The following is a 25,300-nucleotide window of genomic DNA, read 5'->3' on the forward strand; positions in this document are numbered from 1 at the left end:
TGGATTGGCCATGATAAATTGCCCTTAGTGTCCAAAATTGCCCTTAGTGTTGGGTGGGGTTACTGGGTTATGGGAATGGGGTGGAAGTGTTGACCTTGAGTAGGGTGCTTTTTCCAAGAGCCGGTGCAGACTCGATGGGCCGAATGGCCTCCTTCTGCACTGTAAAATCTATGAAATCTATGAAATAACAAGAGGTAGAAGTTTGGAACTCTTTTCTGCAAGTGGTAATCAATGTTAGATCAGTTATTAATTTTTAGCCTGCGATTGATAAATTTCTGTTAACCAGTGTTAGAAAGGGGCAAGTGACAAAGGTAGGTCACAGATTAGCCAATGATCAAATTGAATAAAGGACCAGGTTCGAGGGGCTGAATGGCCACCTGTTCCTTTGTTTTATGAGATGGGAAGAAAAGCTGTTTGATTGACAGTCAAGATTCAACCAATTGGGCAGTGAAGAGTCCGTTTGGTCTCTGATTGGCCGTGGGAAGGTGGTGGGCAATACAGACACCCGGTCGGTTTGCAAACTCGCAGGGTTCAAGGAGCTGACTGTGACTACTCAATCTGTGTGTCATTGGACAAGATTCACGATTGTCTCCTGTAAGCCAGCTGTTCGTGGCCAACACACCCCACAGGTGGACACGCACATCGTCACAAAAGGTGAATGCATACCACCGAGGGTCAGATGCTGGCTCTTGCATACCTGCAGCTTTTGGAAATGGTTCAATCAAGCCCAAGCTATGGTAACATCCTTCCTGATCACCCTCTCTCACCCTAGTCCCAGCATAGACAATACATAGTTTAAATGGGTATAGGCACTCTCCATTCATATGAATAGCATGAAGTCTACTACGCAATGTATTTCGATCTTGGGGTAACTCGCCAAGTACAAAGCTGACCTGCTGTTTGGGCATGAGAGGGCAGCACGGTGGCGCAGTCTTTAACACTGCTGCCTCACGGCGCCGAGGTCCCAGGTTCGATCCTGGCTCTGGGTCACTGTCCGTGTGGAGTTTGCACATTCTCCCTGTGTTTACGTGGGTTTTGCCCTCACAACCCAAAGATGTGCAGGATAGGTGGATAGGCCATGCTAAATTGCCCCTAATTGGAAAAAATGAATTGGGTACTCTAAATTTGAAAAAAAGAGTGTGAGCACCCGCAGGCAGTGATCACAATCGTGGTCCCACAGGCCATCGATCTGACCAAAAGGAAATGTTCACATTGCTCTGGCCTAGGTACCTACCTCAGGGAGACAACGTCGCCATTTCTGAAGTGAAGGAGGTGGTGTGCCGTTGCCTGCGCATCGCACAGGTAGGGCTGGATTCTCCGCCGGTGGGATGCTCCGTTTTGCCGGCAGCCCGGGGGTTTCCCGACGGCGTGGGGCTGCCCCACAATGGGAAAGCCGGCATAACGGAGTATCCCACCGGCGGGGCGGGGCGGAGAATTCAGTCCGTAATGTGTCAAAGACACTCTGGTTATCAACGTTGATACCTTGGCTCGAAAAAACCCAACAAGTGGCTAACCATACAGTAGCAACTCTCGCTGCAGCTGGCAATGCCCAGGCTGGTCATTCTAATTGGATTGGATTGGATTTGTTTATTGTCACGTGTACCGAGGTACAGTGAAAAGTATTTTTCTGCAAGCAGCTCAACAGATCATTCAGTACATGGGAAGAAAAGGGAATAAAAGAAAATACATAATAGGGCAACACAAGATATACAATGTACTATATAAGCATTGGCATTGGATGAAGCATACAGGGTGTAGTGTTAATGAGGTCAGTCAATAAGAGGGTCATTTAGGAGTCTGGTGACAGTGGGGAAGAAGCTGTTTTTGAGTCTGTTCGTGCGTGTTCTCAGACTTCTGTACCTCCTGCCCGATGGAAGGAGTTGGAAAAGTGAGTAAGCCAGGTGGGAGAGACCTTTGATTATGCTGCCCGCTTTCCCCAGGCAGCGGGAGGTGTAGATGGAGTCAATGGATGGGAGGTAGGTTTGTGTGATGGACTGGGCGGTATTCACGACTCTCTGAAGTTCCTTGCGGTCCTGGGCCGAGCAGTTGCCAAACCCCAGGCTGTGATGCAGCCTGATAGGATGCTTTCTATGGTGACTTCAACTTCATCGTCAATGCCACTAGGCCAACCGCAGGAAGTGATAAAAGATGCCAAGCTTTGTGATAACATCTGCAACCCTGCACTGCGCAGATACCCCTGGTCGAGCTCTGATGGGTCTGTCCGTTCCAGAATAGGCTTCCTGTTGATGCCCCAAGTGTCCACCATCAGATCTGCCGATGTGAAGCCTGTTTTCTTTTCTGAACACTGCCTCCTACTGGCCAAACGTCACCGACAGGAAGACCAGATGGATGGCAGGAGGACATGACATCTGAGTGTGAAATTATTGACCTTAGAAAACATTAAGGAACTCAAAAGGAATTATGAAGGTTGACAAACCGGAAAATCCATCTTTGAGTTCCTGACGCACAGGTGGGAAGCAATCAAGGTGAACATCAAGAGGTTCTTCATCCTCAAAGCAGCTCAGAAGATGAAAGAGAGAAAATTCAAAGACCATGCAGAGTCTGCTCCAGCTTAGTTGCTGGGGGTTGACATCAAAAAGCTGAAGAACCAGAAAACCCTGCTTTTTGTTTCAGAGACGTCCAGGGTCATTTTTCAATCCAGATTCTGTCCCAGGGAGCAGGATGAAATGTGCTGACAATTCCCCTTCAAAAAGTGCACAAAGAGAGCTCTGTGATCAATAACCTTAGGGGAAAAGGTGGCTTGGTTATGCTATCGTGGGAGATAGGGATGTGTGTGGGGGGGGGGGGGGGGGGGGGGGGGGGGGGGGGGGGGGGGGGGGGGGGGGGGGGGGCGGAGGAGAGGGAGGCAGGGAAGAGAGGGACATGAGAGGAAGTGGGGAGAGCGGGGCAGAAGAGAGAGGGGGGAGGACGATGGAGAGGGAGATGGGGAGACAGGGACAGGAGAGGGAGGGAGAAGATCCAAAGGTCCAAAGATGTGCGGGTTAGGTGGATTGGCTATGCTAAATTGCCCGTAGTGTCCTAAAAAGTAAGGTTAAGGGGGGGGTTGTTGGGTTACGGGTATAGGGTGGATACGTGGGTTTGAGTAGGGTGATCATGGCTCGGCACAACATTGAGGGCCGAAGGGCCTGTTCTGTGCTGTACTGTTCTGTGCTCTATTCTAAGGGGGGCAGGAGAGGGAAAGGGGGAGGGGGCAAGAGAGGGAAATAGGGAGAGATGGACAGGAGAGGGATGGGGAAGAGGGGGACAGGAAAGGGAGGGGTGGGGGGACAGGAGAGGGAGATGGGAAGAGAGGAACAGGCAAGGTAGGGTAAGAGGGAGGACAGGAGAGAGAGATGAAGAGGGGGCAGGAGAGGGAAGGGGCAGAAGAGGACAGGAGAAAGAGGGGAAGAGAGGGCAGGACAGGGAGGGGGAAGAGGGGGACTGGCAGGAGGGCAAAGAGGGACTGGAGGGAGGGGGAAGAGGGGGACAGGAGAAGGAGGGGGAAGACGGACTAGAGGGAGGCAGAAGAGAGGACAGGAGGGGGTGGGGGCATGAGGGATGGGAGAATGGGTGAGAGGGTAGGAAAAGGAAGGGTAGAGGGGGAGGGTCTCAAGGGGAGGTATGGGAAGAGGGACAGGTGGGAAGAGGGAAGAGGGAGAGAGGAAACGAAGGGCGGGGAGAAAGGACGGAGAGCAAGTGGTTGAGAGCAGGGAGCTCGAGAGAGTGGGTGAGGAAAGATGGAGGGAAGGAGAGTGGGACAGGGTGAGTGGAGGGGGAGAGTGGGAAGGGGGAGGTGGAGAGAGGGAGCGAGAGAGGAAGAAAGGGTGAGAAGGAGAAGGGATAAAGAGGGAGGAGGAGGCGGTAGGGAAAGTAGCGAGTGGGGAGAGGGAAGCGGAGCGAGGGATGGAGCGAGAGGGAAGAGAAGAGAGTGAGGGAGAAGGAGAGGGAGAGAGAGAAGGAGGGGTGATGGAAGGGAGGGATGAGAGAGGAGGGAGTGAGAAGAAGCAGAGGATGCGAATGAGTGGGAGCGGGATGGAGTGAGGGACAGGGAGGGAGTGAGGGAAGGGAGGGAGGCAGCAATGATGATTGAGGGAGGGAGAAGAGAAAGAGGGAGGGAGGAGAGGATGAGGGAAAGGGAAAGGAAATAGGGAGGAAAGAGGGAAAGAGGAAGGAGAGAGTGAAGGGTGGGAGAGAGAGAGGGTAGGTAGAAAGAGGGAGAATGTGTGTGTGAGAGAAAGTGTGAGAGAGACAATGACACCGAGGAAGAAGAGGTTATTGGGGAAGTAGGCGGCCTTTCAGAGAGAGGCAGAGAGGGATGGAGACACAAAGGGAGAGCGAGAGATGGAGGAAATCAGGGGCAGGGAGAGGGACGGAGAGGTGGAGGGAAACATAGAGAGGGAGGAGGGAAGAGAAGAGTGTTGGAGAGAGGGGTTTGGAGAGAAGTGGCTAGGGGTAGGGAGATCCTGGGTCAGAGGCAAAAGGCTGAGAGATAGAGGGGCGAGGGAGTTAGCGAGGGAGGATAAGGAGGAGGGTGGGGGAGGAATGGAGGGGAGGGAGTGAAAGACAGAGGGAGAGGGTAGGAAGGGGTCTATGGGAGCGGGAGTGGTATGGATGCAGGAGGGAGAAGGAGGCGGAGAGTGGGACTGAGAAGGAGGGAAGGGTAGAAGGGGGAGAGAGTGAGGGAGGGCAGACTAGAGAGGAAGGGTAGAAGGGAGAGGGAGGGAGGCAGGAGGGTGAGAAAAGGAGTGAAAGGAGAAAGAGGGAGAAAAGCAAGCAGAAGAAGAGGGAAAGGGAGGGAGAGAGGGGGGGAGGAGATGGGAGGGAGGGGACAGGAGAGAGTGGCAGCGAGGAGGAGGGAGAGAGGGGGTAGATTGAAATGGGGAGCTGGAGGGAGAGTGTGTGAGAGAGAGGGAAGGAAGAGATAGAAACTGAAAAATGAAAGGGATTGGGAGAACAAGGAGGCTTTTCAGTGTGAGTTGAGGAGGTTTAGAGGACAGGGAGGGGGATGAGGGATGGGAGAGAGGGAGTAGGGGGAGCGATCGGAAGGCAGGGAGAATGGAGAGGCAGTGAGAGAGAGAAGGGAGTGAGAGAGAGAGGGTGGGGACGGGAGAGAGGGGGTTGCAAACGAGTCGGAGGTTGTATATCTGTGTGGGGTTCCGCCGGATGCTCACATTTCCTTCCACAAGTTCCGAAAGATGTGCTGTTGAGTAATTTGGACATTCTGAATTCTCCCTCTGTGTACCCGAACAGGCGCTGGAATGTGGCGAATAGGGGATTTTCACAGTAACTTAATAATAATAATCTTTTATTATCACAAGTATGAAGTTACTGTGAAAAGCACCACATTCCGGTGCCTGTTCGGGTAAGCCGGTACAGGAATTGAACCTGCGCAGCTGGCAGGTTCTGCATCACAAACCAGCTGTCCAGCCCACTGAGCTAAACCAGCCCATCTGAGCTAAATCGGCCCTATGTAAGTCTATTTGTGAAACTAATAAAGATTATTATTATTAGACAGGAAGAGGGAGGGAGTGTGTGAATGTGAGAGAGACGGGAAGAGGAGAGCGTGACACTGAGGAAGGAGAGAGGATTGGGAAAGAAGGATGCGTTTCAGGGTGAGAGAGAGGGATTGTGGAAAACATGCAATGTTGCTCACTTACGGCTTATTTCATGTATGTATATAATCTCGATCCCAATGCCTTTTAAACAATCTTTTTCCTTTTAAACCCTCCTCCTGGGCCAGACAAAAAGAAAAAAAGATTCAATCATTTCCAATGGCTTTCTCTCCGATAAATTATTTGTCTGATAAATAATTTTGGGAGTAACGTTTAAGGTACAGAAATCTGAGGTAGAAGGAGAAAAAATATTGTGGGGGGGGGGGGGGGGGGGTCCAATTTTTTCTGTTCCCCTTAGATTTTTCTTGAAATGTTTCTGCTCTAGAAGTGCCTGTCTATATACAAGATTTCTTTGGCTGGAATTTTAAAAACGTTTTGCCGCGTAGAAAAAGCTGGGAGTCCAGTTGATCTAGAAAAGCCCAACCTTCCAGAGTTTGTGTTTGCTTTAATATGAGTGACTGAAGGAGGATAATGGGTTGGGGAGGTGGAGAATGGTTGGCGGTGAATGAAGGAAAACTGTTTAATTGTTGTTGGCTACCTGCCCAGAACCGAGTGTCTTGTTTGTTTAATATCCTTTAATGGCGACCCAGAACAAATTTGCAAATTCCTGCTCCGAGTACAGTTCGGTTGCTAACATGAAATCTTAATCTAAAGAGCCCCTGAAAATTAAAAACAAAATGAATAAAGAGCCCTTGAGAAAATCTCAAAAAGACCCCTCAGAAAGGGGAAAAAAAAATTCTGACCACTGCGTCAGGCCTTTCAAGACAAGCAAAACCTGTGGAAGTAATGGTTTACTGGCCAATGTTTTGGGTCTGGATTTGCCCCTGACATACTGGAAGTGTATGAGAGCATTATTCTGGGCAGTAACATTCCAGAATCCATGAAGAAAAGCATCGTCACCCTCAGGTACAAGCATAAGGGGAAGAGGGAACAAACGAGAAATTGGTGAGCCATTTCACTACGTCATGTGAACTACAAAATTATGTACAAGTTCACAGAGCCAATCGGGTCAAGTCTACCCTGGAGATGCTGATCCACTCTGATCAGACCTGCGCTGTACCCAGCAGTAACATCTCTGATAGACTTGCTCCACTCAGGGGTACAATCACCTACATAAAGGACATGAAGGTGGATCTAATCAGCTTGGACCAGGAGGCCTTTGACAGGCATCACACACCTCCATGATGGGTGTGCTTTCCAAAACACCAAAATACGATTTGGGGAGGGAGTGCACAATTGAATGCTTCTGCTCCACAGAAACATCAGTCGCGCAGTTTCAATTAATGCTTGAGAACTGGAAAGCGTTCCGATAAATAGGGAGTCAGGCAGGGCTGCCCTCTCACCCCTTCTTGTTTCTGGGTGGAACCTCTCGCTGAGTCTGTCAGGTAGGATGCAGGCAGATGAAGGGTGATGATCCCAGGCAACAAAGGCCCTCAGGCCAAAGCTTCCCTGTCTCTGGATGATGTCGCCATTTCCTTCTCAGATCCACTGCCAGTGGTCAGACTGATGAGCATCTGTGACCAGTGTAAACAGGCCTTGGGAGCCAAAGTAAACCATACCAAGAGGGAGGTTGTGTTTTCTGTGAACTGACCCTTTGTTCCCTTCACTGTCAGCTCGGACTAACTGTAGGTGTTTGGGATACAGTTTTGAGGGGCCGGGGTGTGTGCCAAAAACTGGAAGGAGCGAGTAGCTATGGCAAAGCTGGATACTCCCTCTCCATTGCAGTTAAGAACCTGGTCATCAGTAGCAAGACACTCTCTGTGTTGCTCTCCGTGATGCAGGTCTGACCCATAGCCTGCTCTTATGCCAGGGTGGTCACCGGTCCATCTTCCACTTTATCTGGAGATGGAAAATGTCTATCTATAAATCTCTGCAGAAAGAAGGGAAAAGCATATGTGGCATGGCTCTCATCTTGCTGGCCAGATCAGTGCGGCTGCATGAAGCTATGTGACAACTCTTCGGGTGCGATTGAAACAAATGGAAACTATGGACTCGCAGCGCCGAGAAACACAATGCATCTCACGTGACTCCGGTTAGATATGGGGCCTCAGCAGGGAATGCGCGGCCGAGGCTGTACTCAGACCTGTTTCCTGCACTGAGGAGCCCCACTCGCCAAAATTTAAAAAATGGCTTCCCAATCTCTTGATCCCCGGACACGAACCCCAAACTCCCCCAAAGCCCCAACTCGCCATTATGGGGGTCCTTGTCCCTCCCCACCCCATGTGCACAAGATACCCTTGGGCCCTATCACCACCGCGCAAAAATGCCAGCTTGGCACAGCCAGCCTGTCAGTGTCTCTGCCAGTGCCACTTGGGCACCCTGGCAGTACCAACATAGAACAAGAAGATAGAACATACAGTGCAGAAGGAGGCCATTCAGCCCATCGAGTCTGCACCAACCCACTTAAGCCCTCACTTTCACCTCATTCCCGTAACCCAATAACCCCCCCTAGCCATTTTGGTCACTAAGGGCAATTCATCATAGCCAATCCACCTAACCTGCACGCCTTTGGACTGCAGATGTCACTACCAGGGTGCCAGGCTTGCAGGGCCAGGTTGACACCAGCAGTGGCAGGGTGCCACCCTGCACAGAGAGCTAGCACCTCGGGGCCTCCAATCCCCTGGGAGACCCCCACAAGTGCAGTTCCTTCAGATCCCCATTAGTTGGGATCAGGACTGAATAGCGCTTGCCTGAGATCTCCAAGGCAAAGGTGATATATACCAACACCGTGCTTACCTTAGGGAACTGCATATTAGAGTGAGACTAACTATCTTGCTCTAATGTGCAGATTTGCTAAAAAGTGATCCCGCCCACAATGGGGGGGCTTCACACCATAACGTCTCACAAGATTACGTTAGATTTTGCGAGGCGTGGCGAGCTGGGTAGATCCCGGGAGTGGGGTCGGCCAGCAGTTACCAGCCACGTTGCACTGCGGCCCGCTGCTTTTCGGGTGCTGCATGGCTGGTAGATCGCACCCTTGATGTGCACACATCAAGTGCCACCGTGAGCTGAAATACTATCTGTCCCAGTGTTGGGAGGATAGGTCTGGTCACGTTACTGCAGAATCCCCCATTTAATTGGACCCATGCCATTTGGATTAATTTGTGCATGAAAACATTTTTAATCACAAGCCCATCAGGGAGCTGATGGAACCATCAATTCTACGGACACGTGCTTGTAGGATTAGAATAGCGGTTTTAATATACTTACAACAGAGCCAGCCTGTTAGCCGTTGAACTTTCGGTGAACTGGCTGGCTGACTCTGGCACGGATCTTTATACAGCAGCTCCAGGGGGAGGAGTTCTGGGCGGAGCCAAGGGGGGAGCCCAGTACAAACTCTCGAGTACTCCCAGAGCTACTCCCCCTGGTGGTCAGGTAGTGCAACTGCACGTACAATATTGATACGTGTATATACTTGGAACAGAGTGACATTGGTAACTATAATACCGTGTGAATCTCATTCACCACAGGAGCCGTCTGCACCTAACACCCTCGAGGCCCTTCAGGAAAAGATCTTGGATCCTGTCGGAGGATTCTTTGAGCAGACTGCCAAAGTAATTTGGCAGAATGCTCCATTACCAGAACTTTCCAACAAGCACCAGGATGTGGCTTGGCTGGTGGTGAGAGGGCTCTCGCTGCCCGATCCTTCCTCCAGGCTCTGTATGCTGCCCTCGAGGCAGCTGCACTGGGGAAAGAGACTGTAGCCAACCTCCTCTGCAACCTGCCCTTGCAAAACAGGTCTGGAAAGAGATGCCGTGGTTTTAGTCAAGTTGCGTACCGAGCAACTCCGTTAGACGGGATTCTGCTCTCTATGGCCTGTTCCCAGGGGCCTACACCGATAAATATCAACTGCTGTTGGAGGATCATCAACTTGGGAAAAGACAGGGCGCACCAAAGCTTGGGGCAGCTGCCGCAAAGACCCAATAGGGGGGGGCCATAGACAGGGTCCCACCAAAGGTCACTGAATCCTGTGTAATACCCCTTGGACTGTACGCACCAGAGAATGTTTGACATGAAATGTGTATTGTCAATGTAACCTCCAATTATAAGGGTTGTGAGCACCTCAGAATGCCACATACTGGATTGACTGAGTGCGAGTACGCTTTCAGTAATGACAAGTGTGAACTGTTCTGTCACCTGCTTTTACAAACCTTATGATAAAGTGTCTTTTGGAAAACAAAATATTTTTGGAAAGAGGCTGGGAATGTTTTTTTGTGGGAAATGCACTCGCTGCCGTTATAGGGCACATCACTCTAATCTAGCTTCAGAACAGTTCAGTTCAGTGCTGAACCCACATACTGACAGTGGGATAGTCTGTAATTTTAAAAATCACCCTTTGTAATGCTGCTGGCTGCAGCTTTCTATGAGGTGTGGCTGCACATTTTTGTTTACCATTGGTTGCTTTCAGAGACAGGCAGACCAAAGAATGTGAGCACCTGGTAATGTGCTGGCAGTTCCCCAGCCCCAGCTTGTTCATTCCTCCCAATATGCAGCTAACCTCAGTCTCTTTGCGTTACAGATTCGTCCTTGAAGCTCCCTCCACCAGTTCGATATGTGGAAAAAGAGGAAAGCCCATCGACTGGAGATTTCATCTCCTCTCGACTTCCAGCACAGGGTCCACACCTCTTTTGACCCACAAGACGAGAAATTTGTTGGCTTGCCCCAGCAGTGGCACGGGCTATTGGCAGAGAGCGTAAAACGGCCCAAACCCTTGGTAGATCCATCCCGGGTTACACCAGTGGATCTCACGCCAGTAAAGGTAAGGCCAGTGTGCACTGGGGGTAAGGGGCACTGAAGGTGAGGGAATAGTATGAGGGTGAAGGATGAAGGACATGGATGATGAGGGACTGAGGGATAGTGTGGTTGAGGGGCACTGAGGTTGAGGAATCTAACAGGTAAACAATTAAAGGGAAGGGACAGCGGGTTACTGAGAAAAATCCAAATAAACCACCGTGTCTGAAAACATGTAACACGTGAAAGTGGATGCCAGGCCTGCCTGATATTCCCCTCAGGGAACTCTTCCATCACCAGGGTTTAACTGCTGTGCAAAGCAGTGAACAGCATCCCACTGTTGTCTAATTAACATTCTAGTTGTGAGGTTTAAAAACTTTGCATCTGTTGGTTAACCCTTGGTAAGCTAAATCTAATCGCTATAATAATATAACATGAATTGAAACCAAGTTTCTTGCCGGCCCTAAAACTATTACATTTTCTAATGATGAGTTTGAGTGTGAGCGCATGTGAGTATTTATGCCTGTCAGTATGCACGGGTGAATGAGCAAGGGTCTGCATGTTCCAAGCTGAGCAAGTGAGTGTGGAACAACAGCTGCCTGATTGAGAACACTAAATTGCGAGTCAACCAAGCCTACGTCCTCCATGTGGAGTTTGCACATTCTCTCCGTGTTAGCGTGGGTTTCACCCCCACAACCCAAAAAATGTGCAGGGCAGGTGGATTGATCAAGCTAAATTGCCCCTTAATTGGAAAAAATAAATTGGGTACCCTAAATTTAAAAAAAAACAAGCGTCCTCAGCGCACTTCTTCACAGTAGTGAGACCTGGACAACATGTGCCAGGCAGAAGAAAAGTCAGAACAATTTCCCTATTCGCTGATTCAAACTTATCTTCAACATCTCTTGATGGGACAAGGTCACCAACTCAGTCGTCTTGGAGTATGTTAATTCCATCAGCAGACACACATTGTTAAATCAACATGTCTGCGCTGGCTGGGATACGTTCATTGGATGGATGACGGTTGTGTACTCCAAGACCTTATGTGCAGTGCATTGGTCACTGGGCTATGACCTCCTGGGTGTCCATACCTCCACTACAAGGACACCCAGAAAAGAGATAAGAAGATGGCGGACATTGACTGTCACAACTGGGAGACAGTCACTGATGGCCATAACCTCTGGAGGCTGACTGTTTGGAAGGACATTGAAAGAGGCGAGCAGAAACAAAAAGCTCAGCTGGCTGCGAAGGGGGCTCAGAGTAAACAGAGGCCAGCGGATCACACAGGGAAACAGAGGGATTGTATAATAGGGGACAAAGAAATGGCTGAGCAAATAAAGACACACTTTGGTTCTGCCTTCACAAATGAGGACACAAATCGGATACCAGAAATGTTGGGGAACGCATGGTTTAGTGAGAGGGAGGAACTGAAGGAGATTAGTAGAGAAATGGTGTTGGGGAAATTGATGGGATTGAAGGCTGATAAATTCCCATGGCCTGAGAATCTACATCCCAGAGTATTGAAGGAAGTGGCTCTAGAAATAGTGGATGCATTGGTGGTCATATTCCACAATTCTATAGACTCTGAAACAGTTCCTACAGATTGGAGGGTAGGTAATGTAACTCCATTATTTAAAAAGGGAGGTAGAAAGAAAACAAGCAATTATAGACCAGTCAGCCTGACGTCGGTAGTGGGGAAAATTCTAGAATTTATTATCAAAGATTTTGTAGAAGAGCACTTAGAAAATAGTGGCAGGATTGGACAGAGTCAGCATGGGTTTACGAAGGGAAATAATGCTTGACCAATTTATTGGAATTCTTTGACGATGTAACTAGCAGAGTTGATGGAGAGCCAATGGATGTGGTATATTTGGACTTCCAGAAGGCTTTTGATGAAGCCCCAGCTAAGAGATTAGTGTGTAAAATTACTATATTGAGATGGATAGAAAACTGGTTGGCAGACAGGAAGAGTCGGAATTAACGGGTATTTTTCAAATTGGCACGCAGTGACTCGTGGGGTACCGCAGAGATCGGTGCTAGCACGCCAGCTATTCACAATATATATTAATGATTTAGATGAGGGAAGAAAATGTTATATCTTCAAAGTTGCAGATGACACCAAGCTGTGTGGGAGAGTGAGCTGTGAGAAGGATGCAGAGATCCTACAGTATGATTTGGGCAAGTTGAGTGAGTGGGCAAATGAATGGCAGGTGCAGTATAATTTGGAGAAATGCAAGGTCATCCACTTTGGTAGCAAAAACGAGAAGGCAGATTATTATCTGAATGGCCATAAAATAGGAGAGGGGACTGTGCAATGAGACTGGGGTATCCTCATACACCAGTCACAGGGGTTGTTTGGCACAGGGCTAAATCGCTGGCTTTGAAAGCAGACCAAGGCAGGCCTGCAGCACGGTTCAATTCCCGTAACAGCCTCCCTGAACAGGCGCCGGAATGTGGCGACTAGGGGCTTTTCACAGTAACTTCATTTGAAGCCTACTTGTGACAATAAGTGATTTTCATTTAATTTCATTTCAGAAGGTAAGCATGCAGGTACAGCAGGCGGTAAATAAGGCAAATGGTATGGTGGCATTCATAGCAAGAGGATTAGAGTACAGGAACAGTGATGTCTTGCTGCAATTATATAGGCCCTTGGCGAGGCCACACCTGGAATATTGTGTCTCCTTATCTGAGGAAAGATGTTCTTGCTCTAGAGGGAGTGCAGCGAAGGTTTTCCAGACTGATCCTTGGGATGGCAGGACTGATATATGAGGAGAGATTGAATCAGTTAGGATTGTATTCGCTGGAGTTCAGAAGAACGAGGGGGAATCTCATAGAAACCTATAAAATTCTAAAGGTAGATGCAGGAAGGATGTTCCTGATGGCGGGTGTGTCCAGAACCAGGGGTCACAGTCTGAGGATACGGGGTAGACCTTTAGGGCAGAGATGAGGAGTAATTTCTTCACCCTGTGGTGAGCTTGTGGAATTCGTTACTCAGGAAGTAGCTGAGGCCAAAACATTGCATGTTTTCAAAAAGCAGATAGATATAACACTTAGGGTGAAGGGGATCAAAGGATATGGGGGGGAAAGTGGGATTAGGCTATTGAGTTGGATGATCAATCATCATTGCAGCACGGTAGCATTGTGGATAGCACAAATGCTTCACAGCTCCAGGGTCTCAAGTTCGATTCCGGCTTGGGTCACTGTCTGTGCGGAGTCTGCACATCCTCCCCGTGTGTGCGCGGGTTTCCTCCGGGTGCTCCGGTTTCCTCCCACAGTCCAAAGATGTGCAGGTTAGGTGGATTGGCCATGATCAATTGCCCTTAGCGTCCAAAATTGCCCTTAGTGTTGGGTGGGGTTACTGGGTTATGGGGATAAGGTGGAGGTGTTGACCTTGGGTAGGGTGCTCTTTTAAGAGCAGACTTAAGTGCAGACTTGATGGGCCGAATGGCCTCCTTCTGCACTGCAAATTCTATGATCATAATGAATGGCGGAGTAGGCTCAAAGGGCCGAATGATCTCCTTCTGCTCCTATTTTCTATGTTTCTATGTCTCTTCGTGCACTGTCTTTTCCGGTGGATTCTGGGATGCGAGGAGAGGGAGGGGGTGGTGAGCATGGAATTGCACGGACAGGTTTCCCTCCCACCCACCTCGACCACACGGCGATTTTCCACTGGGACAAACAGGGCCCTGGACCGGAAGCCTGTCCTTGCCCCAATTGAGGCCCTTCAGTGGCCACTTCAGTCCCATTTCTCATCCAGCCTTGATATTTAGGCTGGTGGGGGATGACTGCTTAGGGGGTAAACCCAGAAATGAACAAATGGTGATCCTGGGCGAGAAGGTTGGGTGGGGGGGGGGGGGGAGTGGAATGGCACGAGGGGAGAAGGAGAGAAAGACCCTCAGAAGCCCCCTTTTGACTGGGGGTGCCATCCGCTGAAGGTCCGGTGCCCTGCGGATTTCCCTCATCCATCCCGGCCTATCCGCCAACACCATATTCATCCCTCTTGTGACTCTTCAGTCCTTCCCTATCTTTCCTGCCTTGGGACCTCTGGGCCTCCAGTTCTTGGGTCATAGGCTCTGGCAGCTCCATGCAGTACCTCTTTTGGCCACTGCAGCGCTGTTACTGGAAGGATTGGATTGGCTGGCAGCTTACCAAGGCAGGACTTCCTCCTGACTGAGGGGCTTAAGGTCCCGCCTTATGCCAACCAACGCTTGGTAAAGGATAAAATGGCAGCAGGGTTCTTGGAGTTGGTGGGAGCCAAGAACCCGCCATGCTACAAATTCAGGGGTATGGAATGCTAGGCATGTGTGGAGGTATTTGGGTCAGTGTGTGGTAGTATTAATGCGTGTCAGTGGAAGAGTGTGGGAGTATATTAGTGTGAGTGAGTATACATGTGTGAATGTGTGTGGAAATCTCAGGGCATGAGTCCAGGTTTGCCTGTATGAGTGAGTCAGTGTGAGTATGGGAGATTGCGAGTGTATGAGTTATCAGCATGTTTGAATCTGTGCATGTATAATGATATGAGTGTATAAGTGTGTATGTATTAGTGCATGAGAATATGTGCGTGTGTATGTGTGAGTGTGCAAGTCTGTGCGAGTGTGTTGATGAATTTTGCAAGGGCTGATGAGAGCCTTCTTTCATCAGAAAGGTTTTTCATTTTATCTGGACCACTGGTGGTGGAGCAATCTCAGATTTAGTGTGAATTCTGCAGTGACACAGGTTGTTTTCCTCATGCTTCATGCCTGTGGTAGGAGGATTAGGCAAGGATTGGAGGGCTGCTCAAGTACTGACACCTCATTGCTCAGTGTGGAATAGTACAATGTGTATGTGTCACAGGCTTCAGTATCACAGCATACCCCGACCCAGGAGGCTGGTCCTTTTTCAGCATCATCAGTGAAGCATGCGATCCCGCTTTTAATCAATGTCCGTGTTAGCAACTGACAATCGAAGTGTAAGGGGAGAGGTCAAGGTGAGTTCACAACGGTGGATGTGTGAGAATTGATGTCAGGGTTGCGGAGGGTAAATAGTTACTTGTCCTGATCAAATGCTGTGGGGGTTTATGTAGTGATGTGTGTCTCTAATGGAGAGAACATTCAATCTCAGTACTGAGTGGAGCCTTGTCCTGCAGGGATTTATGCAAATGAGTGCATCGTTGGAGGGAAGAAGGTTCACTCTGTACCGATCAGAGTCTCACCCTGTGGGGTTTAATGTGCGTACTTGCAGGGAGAGAGTGTCATCTCTGTACCGAATAATCAGAGAGACTCGCCCTGTGGGGGTTTCTTTGTTGGTTGGGGAAGTCTCGTGGATTTTTATGTGTGGTTAACAACTGGAAAATCAAATAACAACTGACTGTTTGCAAAGGAAGTATCTATTAAAATTCACTGAGCACATTCCTCCTCTGGTCTATTCTAGGCCATTGAGCAGACAGTTTCTAATTAGTTATAACACAGCAACATCACCTTTTAAAATTCAAACAATCCAATCTGAAAGCTGAATTTTTAACTTTGCCCCATGCATTGGAAATGCAAATACACACTTTCCTTTGATCTTTGACTTTGATTACAATGCAAGTTTCCCTCCTTAATTTGATTGTATTTTCTTGCACAGCCCATCGTCCGTGGAAACACGCCTGGAATTAATGGCAGCATCACGGGGCTGCTGTCAGATCTACAGAAACTTTCAGTCACAAGATCCAACTCTTTACGGAGAAACACTCTTTGTTCGTCTCAGAGAAAAGAGCACTCATTGAAGAGGATCGAGGAAAACAGCGCCCAAGAGATGCCGCAAAAACAAAAGCAGCCAAGTTCCACAAGACGGTGGAGCAGGATCTTTACCAGAGGTCACCATGGAAGGAGCAAAGGAGAAAATGGCAGCTCCACAGCTAGGCTGAGTCTCCAAAATGGGGATGAAGTTTGCTTGAACAAGTCAACCCAGAACCTGTCCATCCCCTCGTTGGAATATGAACGACAAAGGGCAGACTCTATCCATCATATGCCAAGTCCTTCACTTGAACCCCAGAACAGCACTGTCCCACCGAATGGAACCCCTGCAGGTCTTTCCCAGCCGCACGTGGTGAGCAATCTGAGACCAGGGAGAAGGAACAGTCTTGGCTGGAGACCCATCTCTTGCTTCTTCAGCCCGACCAGCCCAAAGTGGACGCGAGAGCGCAGCTCAGTCTTGAGGCCGCGTTCCTCATTCAACCCTCCAGAGCATGGCACAACAGGACACCCACTGAACACCAGTCCAGCAGCAGACCTCTCACCAAACACCTCAGCAGGATTCACATCAGTCATCCAAACTCAGGTATGGAAGTTGGAATTGCTTGCATTTGTGCTGATCGTAATAATGACCAAGACATCAGTGTAGAGGACACAATTTCAAAAGTTTTATATGACACAAAACATTGGAAGCATTGTGAACTGTGAGGATAGTGATGAACTACAAAAGCACATTGGCAGGTTGGCGTAATGGCAGACAAGTGACACTTGAAACTTTGTAATAATAATCTTTATTATTGTCACAAGTAGGCTTACATTAACACTGCAATGAAGTTATTGTGAAAATCCCTTCGTCGCCACATTCCGCCGCCTTTTTAGGTTCACAAAGGGAGAATTCAGAATGTCCAATTCACCTAACAGCACGAGCTGGATTCTCCAATTTCACGCCGAATTCAGGCCCGGCACTAGTCCGGGACCTGAGAATCGGTATGATCGCAGAGTAATCCGCGTGGCTGGGGGTGGCCATTGTCAGAGGCCTGCCCAGCGATCCTCCGCTCCCGACCGGTCGAGTTCCCGACGGAGTGGAACTAACCACCTATTGCCGGTCGGGATGCTGGGGTGGCAGCTGCAGACTCGGTCCGTGACTGCCGTGGTGGGAGGGGGCAGGGGGATCGGAGACCGGGCCCGGGGGGGGGGGCGGGGGGGGACACAGATCGGCGGGATTAGATCTTCGGGCACGTGGCTGATCGGGGGACTCTAATTTTCTTATTTCTCTGTCTGCCTCCGCGGTCTGAGTCCACCATGCTGCTCGCCACGGCCCCTGGAGGCCGCCACCACCGTGCGCACCGTGCAGACTCAAAACCGGAAGTGCGGAGACCCGTACAGCAGTTAAAGCCGCGGAACTACTCTGGGTCCCTGATAAACCCCCTGCAGGGCATTGAATCTACTCTACTTTTTCCCAGGAACCTTCAGAGTAAAGCACCAGCGTCTTTACGCCGGCGTGGGGACATAGTCCCATTTTGGGAGAATCCAGCCCTACGTCTTTCAGGACTTGTGGAAGGAAACCGGAGCACCCAGAGGAAACCCACGCAGACACGGGGAGAACGTGCAAAATCCGCACAGATAGTGACCCAAGCTGGGAATTGAACCTGGAGGAGTGTGAAGTGTGGTACAAAGAGACAATGTAAATTTAAGGGCGCAAATTAAAAAAACTTTTTTTAGAGTACCTAATTTTAATGTGGCCAATCCACCTAACCTGCACATCTTTGGGTTGTGGGGGTGAAACCCATGCAAACACGGGGAGAATGTGCAAACTCCACATGGACAGTGACTCAGGATCTGGATCGAACCTGGGTCCTCAGTACTATAGGCAGCAGTGCTAACCACTGCACCACTGTGCTGCCCTTAAGGGTACAATTTTAAAGGGAGTGTAGGAGCAGAGGGGCCTGAGTGTATGGCCCTTAACCTCCTCAGGGTGGCAATCTTTGGACTTGCCCTCACTGTAATTGCAAAGCCCCTGTCTTACTCTACCTTCTTCATTCAAGCTGGGTGACACAGGAGCAGGAGAAGTTGAACTAGCCTGGGGGGAGGGGAGGGGGCGCGGGGAGTGTCCATCCCTGAAGATGGAGTTGTGTGAGGCGACGTTAGGTCCAGCATTTAACATAGTTATTCTGGAGTTCTAAGTGCTATTTTTCCTTCTAACTCTTCCAGAGTAACTATCAGGGTTAAACTGGCAGAACCATCCGAAGTTAGTGATTTAAACTGCTTCTGCCAGATGGTTCCCAGCCCAGTGCAATTGTCCAGGGGAAGTTAACACTTCTGGAGAATTGAAGGGTAAACCCTTACGTGGGAACTTCCTAAAGGAATTCCCCAGCGCATCATTGGGGTTCCCCCTATTTGCAATGCTGGGTAACCAAGAAGGTATGGGCATATCTCTACATAAATCATTGAAAGTGACAGGACAACTTGAGAGAGCAGTGAATAAAGTATACAGTTCCCTACACTTTATTAATAGGGGCATAGAGTACAAGAGCAAGAAACGTTGTTAAACTTGTGTAAAACATAAGTTTAACTTCAACGGGGGTATCATGTCCAGTTGTGGGCACCATACTTTAGGAAGGATGTGAAGGCATTAGAGAGGGTACAAAAAAGATTCACAAGAATGCTTCTAGAGATGAAGAACTTCAGTTACCGAGATAGCGTGAAGCTGGAGCGGGTCTCCTTGGGGAAGATTATGAGAAGATTTGATCGAAGTTTACAAAATCACGAGGAGTCTGTGCAGAATAGATAGGGAGAAAATGTCCCCATTGGTGGGAAGGATTGGAAAACATAGGGGCAGCAGGGTAGCATGGTGGTTAGCATAAATGCTTCACAGCTCCAGGGTCCCAGGTTCGATTCCCGGCTGGGTCACTGTCTGTGTGGAGTCTGCACGTCCTCCCCCTGTGTGCGTGGGTTTCCTCCGGGTGCTCCGGTTTCCTCCCACAGTCCAAAGATGTGCGGGTTAGGTGGATTGGCCATGCTAAATTGCCCGTAGTGTCCTAATAAAAGTAAGGTTAAGGTTGTTGGGTTACGGGTATAGGGTGGATACGTGGGTTTGAGTAGGGTGATCATGGCTCGGCACAACATTGAGGGCCGAAGGGCCTGTTCTGTGCTGTACTGTTCTATGTTCTATGAGACCAATTTGAGGTGATTGGCAAAAGAGGCAATAGCAACATGAGGAAAAATGTTTTAACAAAGCAAATATTTAGGATCTGGAACGTGCTGCCTGAAAGTGCGGTGGGTATCAGATTCAATTATGGCTTTCAAAAGAGAATTGGGTCACTAACTAAGGATGGAAAACGTACAGGGCTATGAGGAAAAGGCAGAGGAGTGGAACTATGTCAATGGTTCATACAGAGAGCTAGTACAGACACAATGGGTTGAATGGCCTCCTCCTGTCCTGTAATCATTCTACGATCCTATGATTCTATTGCTCTTGCAAAACCTCAACTGATTTACTAATGCTCTTACTAAAGAACTCCAGTCCCATGATCTGAACAAACCACTCAGTTTAAAAAAAACTTTCCATTCTCGTTTACAAAGCCAACGCAGAAAGTGGGTGGGGAAAGCCCCTACTCTATCCTTTTGCTTGCTCCAACAATCAATTCGAACTGAATCCAATTCATTGGCCCCCAGAAAAGAGACATACTAGATCCAAGTTGACAGGAACAGGCATTACAACCTCTCACTTGATCCTGTGCTTGATCTTAGCCAAACAACCAAGAAGCACTATAGAAGGCTCATTGCCATTGTTTCCTGTAACCTGTATCTGTCTCTTGCACTCTGAAAGGCACTGTGCATCCTACTCACTAGTTATCTCTTTTCAGATACTGTGGCTGCGCAAACAAATGTAAAGGTACCATGCATTCAAATAAGCCCACTGTGTATAATGAACAAAACATTTAGAAAGGTCATTGCCCATCATCTTCTTGGAGCTAACAGGTTTGGAGAGTAAATAGGACCTTGTCATTGTTGTCTATGTGAAATCATAAATATATATATATATATTATACACAAGTATATGTATTAAAATGAAGATACTGAGCTTGGGGAATTATACCAAATTAAGATGGCGTGACAACTGTAGAATTCTAGAGGAGGCGGAGGGATTTTGTTTCTTCTAATTTGCCCTTGGAATGTGGGTGTCAGTGGCTAGGCCGGCATTTATTGCTCATCCCTAATGTCCTTAGATTAGATTAGATTTATTGTCACATGTACCGAGGTACAGTGAAAAGTATTGTTCTGCGTACAATCCAGGCAGATTGTTCTGTGCGTGAAAAAAAAGGGAAGAGGATCTGTGGGGAAGAACTCACAGAGAGTTGCCATGCTTTGGGGCCTCACGGTAGCATGGTGGTTAGCATCAATGCTTCACAGCTCCAGGGTCCCAGGTTCGATTCCCGGCTGGGTCACTGTCTGTGTGGAGTCTGCACGTCCTCCCCGTGTGTGCGTGGGTTTCCTCCGGGTGCTCCGGTTTCCTCCCACAGTCCAAAGATGTGCGGGTTAGGTGGATTGGCCATGCTAAATTGCCCGTAGTGTAAGGTTAATGGGGGGATTGTTGGGTTATGGGTATACGGGTTACGTGGGTTTAAGTAGGGTGATCATTGTTCGGCACAACATCGAGGGCCGAGGGGCCTGTTCTGTGCTGTACTGTTCTATGTTCTATGCTCCGGCGCCATCTTGGATAGGGAAGATGTTTCCCTTTGTGAATAAATTTAGTAAGAAGTCTTACAACACCAGGTTAAAGTCCAACAGGTTTGTTTCAAACACGAGCTTTCGGAGCGCAGCTCCTTCCTCAGGCGAATGAAGAGGTATGTTCCAGAAACATATATATACATATAGACAAATTCAAAGTAGCCAGACAATGCTTAGAATGCGAGCATTAGCAGGTGATTAAGTCTTTACAGATGCAGAGATAGGGATAACCCCAGGTTAAAGAGGTGTGAATTGTCTCAAGCCAGGACAGTGGTAGGATTTCACAAGCCCAGGCCAGATGGTGGGGGATGAATGTAATGCGACATGAATCCAAGGTCCCGTTTGAGCCTGCACTCATGTGTGCGGAACTTGGATATAAGTTTCTGCTCGGCAATCCACAGGCCGCCTTGGAGAATGCTTACCCGGAGATCGAGGCTGAATGCCCTTGACTGCTGAAGTGTTCCCCAACTGGAAGGAAACATTCCTGCCTGGTGATTGTCGCGCAATGTCCGTTCATTCGTTGTCGCAGCGTCTGCATGGTCTCGCCAATGTACCACGCTTCGGGACATCCTTTCCTGCAGCGTATGAGGTAGACAACGTTGGCCGAGTCGCACAAGTATGTACCGCGTACCTGGTGGGTGGTATTCTCACGTGTAATGGTGATATCCATGTCGATGATCTGGCACGTCTTGCAGAGATTGCCATGGCAGAGATGTGTGGTGTCATGGTCACTGTTCTGAAGGCTGGGTAGTTTGCTGCAAACAATGGTTTGTTTGAGGTTGCATGGTTGTTTGAAGGCAAGTAGTGGGTGTGTGGGGATGACCTTGGCAAGATGTTCATCTTCATCAATGACGTGTTGGAGGCTGCGAAGAAGATCTCGTAGTTTCTCCGCTCCGGGAAAGTACTGGACGACGAAGGGTACTCTGTCGGTTGTGTCCCGTGTTTGTCTTCTAAGGAGGTCGTTGCGGTTTTCTGCTGTGGCGCGTTGGAACTGTCGATCGATGAGTCGAGCGCCATATCCCGTTCGTACGAGGGCATCTTTCAGCATCTGTAGATGTCTGTTATGCTCCTCCTTGACTGAGCAGATCCTGTGTATACGGAGGGCTTGTCTGTAGGGGATGGCTTCTTTAATGTGTTTAGGGTGGAAGCTGGAGAAGTGGAGCATCGTGAGGTTATCCGTGGACTTGCGGTAAAGCGAAGTGCTGAGGTGACCGTCCTTGATGGAGAGGAGTGTGTCCAAGAATGCAACTGATTTTGGAGAGTAGTCCATGGTAAGTCTGATGGTGGGATGGAACGTATTGATGTCATCGTGTAGTCATTTCAGTGATTCTTCGCCGTGAATCCAAAGGAAAAGAATGTAATCGATGGATCTGGTGTATAACGTCGGTTGAAGGTCCTGTGCGATGAGGAGGTCTTGTGCAAACTTGTGCATGAAGATGTTGGGGTATTGAGGTGCAAATTTGGTCCCCATGGCTGTTCCATGCATCTGGATGAAGAACTTGTTGTCTAAGGTGAAGATGTTGTGATCCAGAATGAAGCGGATGAGTTGCAGAATTGCGTCTGGAGATTGGCAGTTGTCGGTGTTGAGTACTGAGGCTGTTGCAGCAATGCCGTCATCATGTGGGTGTAGAGTGCCGAGACGTCCATTGTGACGAGGAATGTTCCTGGTTCAACTGGTCCAGGGGTGCTGAGTTTCTGTAGGAAGTCCATTGTGTCGCGAAAGAAGCTGGGCGTAACTCGTACGGTGGGTTTCAAGATGCCCTCGATGTAGCCAGAGAGGTTCTCACACAGGGTCCCATAGGACGGTGTTGGCCGTGTGTATTTTTGGGAGGCAGTAGAGATCTCCAGTGCGGGGAGTACGTGGGATGAGATCACGTAGGGTGCTCTGAAGGTCTGGATCCAAGGTCTGATCAGTCTGTTGAGTTAGCGGGTGTGTTCCTTTGTTGGATCTGCGGGTAACTGTCTGTAGTGTTCCTGGTTGTTGAGTTGTCGGTATACTTCTTTGCAGTAGTCCGTTCTGTTCAGTATGACGGTGGCCCCTCCTTTGTCTGCTGGGTTGATGACGATGTTGCGGTTGTTCTTGAGAGCGCGGATGGCGTTGCGTTGTGCTCCCCTCAGCACTTAGCTTTACCACAAGCCCATGGATAACCTCACGATGCTCCACTTCTCCAGCTTCCACCCGAAACACATTAAAGAAGCCATCCCCATGGACAAGCCCTCCGTATACACAGGATATGTTCAGACGAGGAGGAGCGTAACAGACATCTACAGACGCTGAAAGATGCCCTCGTACAAATGGGATATGGCGCTCGACTCATCAATCGACAGTTCCAACGCGCCACAGCAAAAAACCGCACCGCCCTCCACAGAAGACAAATACTGGACACAACCGACAGAGTACCCTTAGTTGTCCAGTACTTTCCCGGAGCGGAGAAACTACGAGATCTTCTTCGCAGCCTTCAACACGTCATTGATGAAGATGAACATCTTGCCAAGGCCATCCCCACACACCCACTATTTGCCTTCAAACAACCATGCAACCTCAAACAAACCATTGTTTGCAGCAAACTACCCATCCTTCAGAACAGTGACCACGACACCACACAACCCTACCAGGGCAATCTCTGCAAGACGTGCCAGATCATCGACATGGATACCACCATTACACATGAGAACCCCACCCACCAGGTACGCGGTACATACTTGTGCAACTCGGCCAACGTTGTCTACCTCATACGCTGCAGGAAAGAATGTCCCGAAGCGTGGTACATTGGCGAGACCATGCAGACGCTGCGACAACGAATGAACGGACGTTGCGCGACAATCACCAGGCAGGAATGTTTCCTTCCAGTCGGGGAACACTTCAGCAGTCAGGGGCATTCCGCCTCTGATCTCCGGGTAATCGTTCTCCAAGGTGGCCTTGAGGACTCGCGACAACACCGAATCGCCGAGTAGAAACTTATAGCCAAGTTCCGCACATGAGTTCGGACTCAACCGGGACCTTGGATTCATGTCGCATTACATTCACCCCCCACCATCTGGCCTGGGCTTGCAAAATCCTACCAACTGTCCTGGCTTGAGACAATTCACACCTCTTTAATCTGGGGTTACCCCTATCTTTGGATCTGCAAAGACCTAATCACCTGCTAATGCTCACATTCTAAACATTGTCTGGCATCTTTGAATTTGTCCAAATATATGTTTCTGGAACATGCCTCTTCATTCACCTGAGGAAGGAGCAGTGCTCCGAAAGCTCGTGTTTGAAACAAACCTGTTGGACTTTAACCTGGTGTTGTAAGACTTCTTACTGTGCTCACCCCAGTCCAACGCTGGCATCTCCACATCATAGAAGGGGAACATGCAGCAGGTGCTAGCAATCACATGTGCCTGCTGCCCTGCTCTTCTAGCCAGAACAGATGAAGTAGCAACTGAATACTTGAGGTAGTAGATGCCATGCCAATCAAGTGGGCTACTTTGTCCTTGAAAGTTTTTGGAAGGAAGTGGAGTGTATTTCACCACACTTCTAACTTGTGCCCTGTAGAGAGTGGAAAGGCTGTGGGGAAACGTGTGGGTAAATTGCCCAGAATGCCTATCCTCGGGCTTGCCCTTGGAGTCCCGGTATTTATGGACCCAATGAAATCTCATGGCTTCAGGTTAAACTTGAGAAGGTGGTGATAAGCTGCCTTCCTGAACCATTGCAGCATGTGTGATGTAGACACACTGGCCACGATTCAACTAATTGGGAACAAAGTCCCATAGCGAGCTCGTTTACACATAGCTATACAACGCAACTCATTTTGTTTAAGGGGCCTCAGCAGAAAAGCGTAGCTGAGGCTACACCTAGCCCAGTTTTGTACACTAGGGAGCTCCACTCACCATAACTTCTCAGTGTAGCGAGAGATCCGGTCACCATTTTTAAATGGCGCCACCACCACCACACTCCAGTATGCATCTGGGGGCCTCTCATCCCCTGGGAGATCCCCAAGTGTGCCATTCCATCTGGTCCCTATAGTGGAGACTAGTTTTTCTTCAAAAAATATACTTTATCCATAAAATCTATAATAAACATTACAGAACATTTCAGATTGTCTTGACTGTACATTTCCATCAAAGTTACACATTCCCTTGACTTTCTTCCATTCAATTGGGATGCCATTACACACATATGCCTCTTTACGTTACAATTCTTTCTTAAATATTTACATTGTCATGTTTCCTTTATACATTGGAGTGTTAATGACCCAGACCAAGGGGTTTTACACAGTTACCAGCCCCTCTGTGTACATTTGTTGGAAGACCTTTCACAGTGGTCTTTCCACATTGCGCCTTGGTGGCAGCTGCCCCAAGGTTGAATGCGTCCCTCAGCACGTAGTCCTGGACCTTGGAATGTGCCAGTCTTCAACACTCGGTCAAGGACAATTCTTTGCAGTGGAGACTAGTGCTGAAGTGCTTGCCTGAGGTCTCTGAGACAAAGGGAATGACTCCCAATGCCTCTGGTACCTTGGGAATCTGCAC

General features: G+C 49.0%; 1 protein-coding gene across 2 annotated transcripts in view; it reads left to right on the top strand.

Moving 5' to 3' along the window:
• LOC119956003 (serine/threonine-protein kinase PAK 4-like) overlaps positions 1 to 25,300 on the top strand; it is a 118,945-nt gene that overhangs the window by 15,670 nt on the left and 77,975 nt on the right. Inside the window, exons 2-3 of one of the 2 annotated variants that reach the window (XM_038782677.1) lie at positions 10,132 to 10,371; positions 15,945 to 16,640. In XM_038782677.1, coding sequence (XP_038638605.1) covers positions 10,165 to 10,371; positions 15,945 to 16,640 — 903 coding nt within the window. In that variant the 5' untranslated portion in view covers positions 10,132 to 10,164. Of the gene's footprint in view, positions 1 to 10,131; positions 10,372 to 14,551; positions 15,307 to 15,944; positions 16,641 to 25,300 lie in introns of those variants that run through there. The other variant, XM_038782685.1, reaches the window with a different exon arrangement.

This window comes from Scyliorhinus canicula, chromosome 2 (assembly GCF_902713615.1).
Source record: "Scyliorhinus canicula chromosome 2, sScyCan1.1, whole genome shotgun sequence".
NCBI classification, from domain to species: domain Eukaryota; kingdom Metazoa; phylum Chordata; class Chondrichthyes; order Carcharhiniformes; family Scyliorhinidae; genus Scyliorhinus; species Scyliorhinus canicula.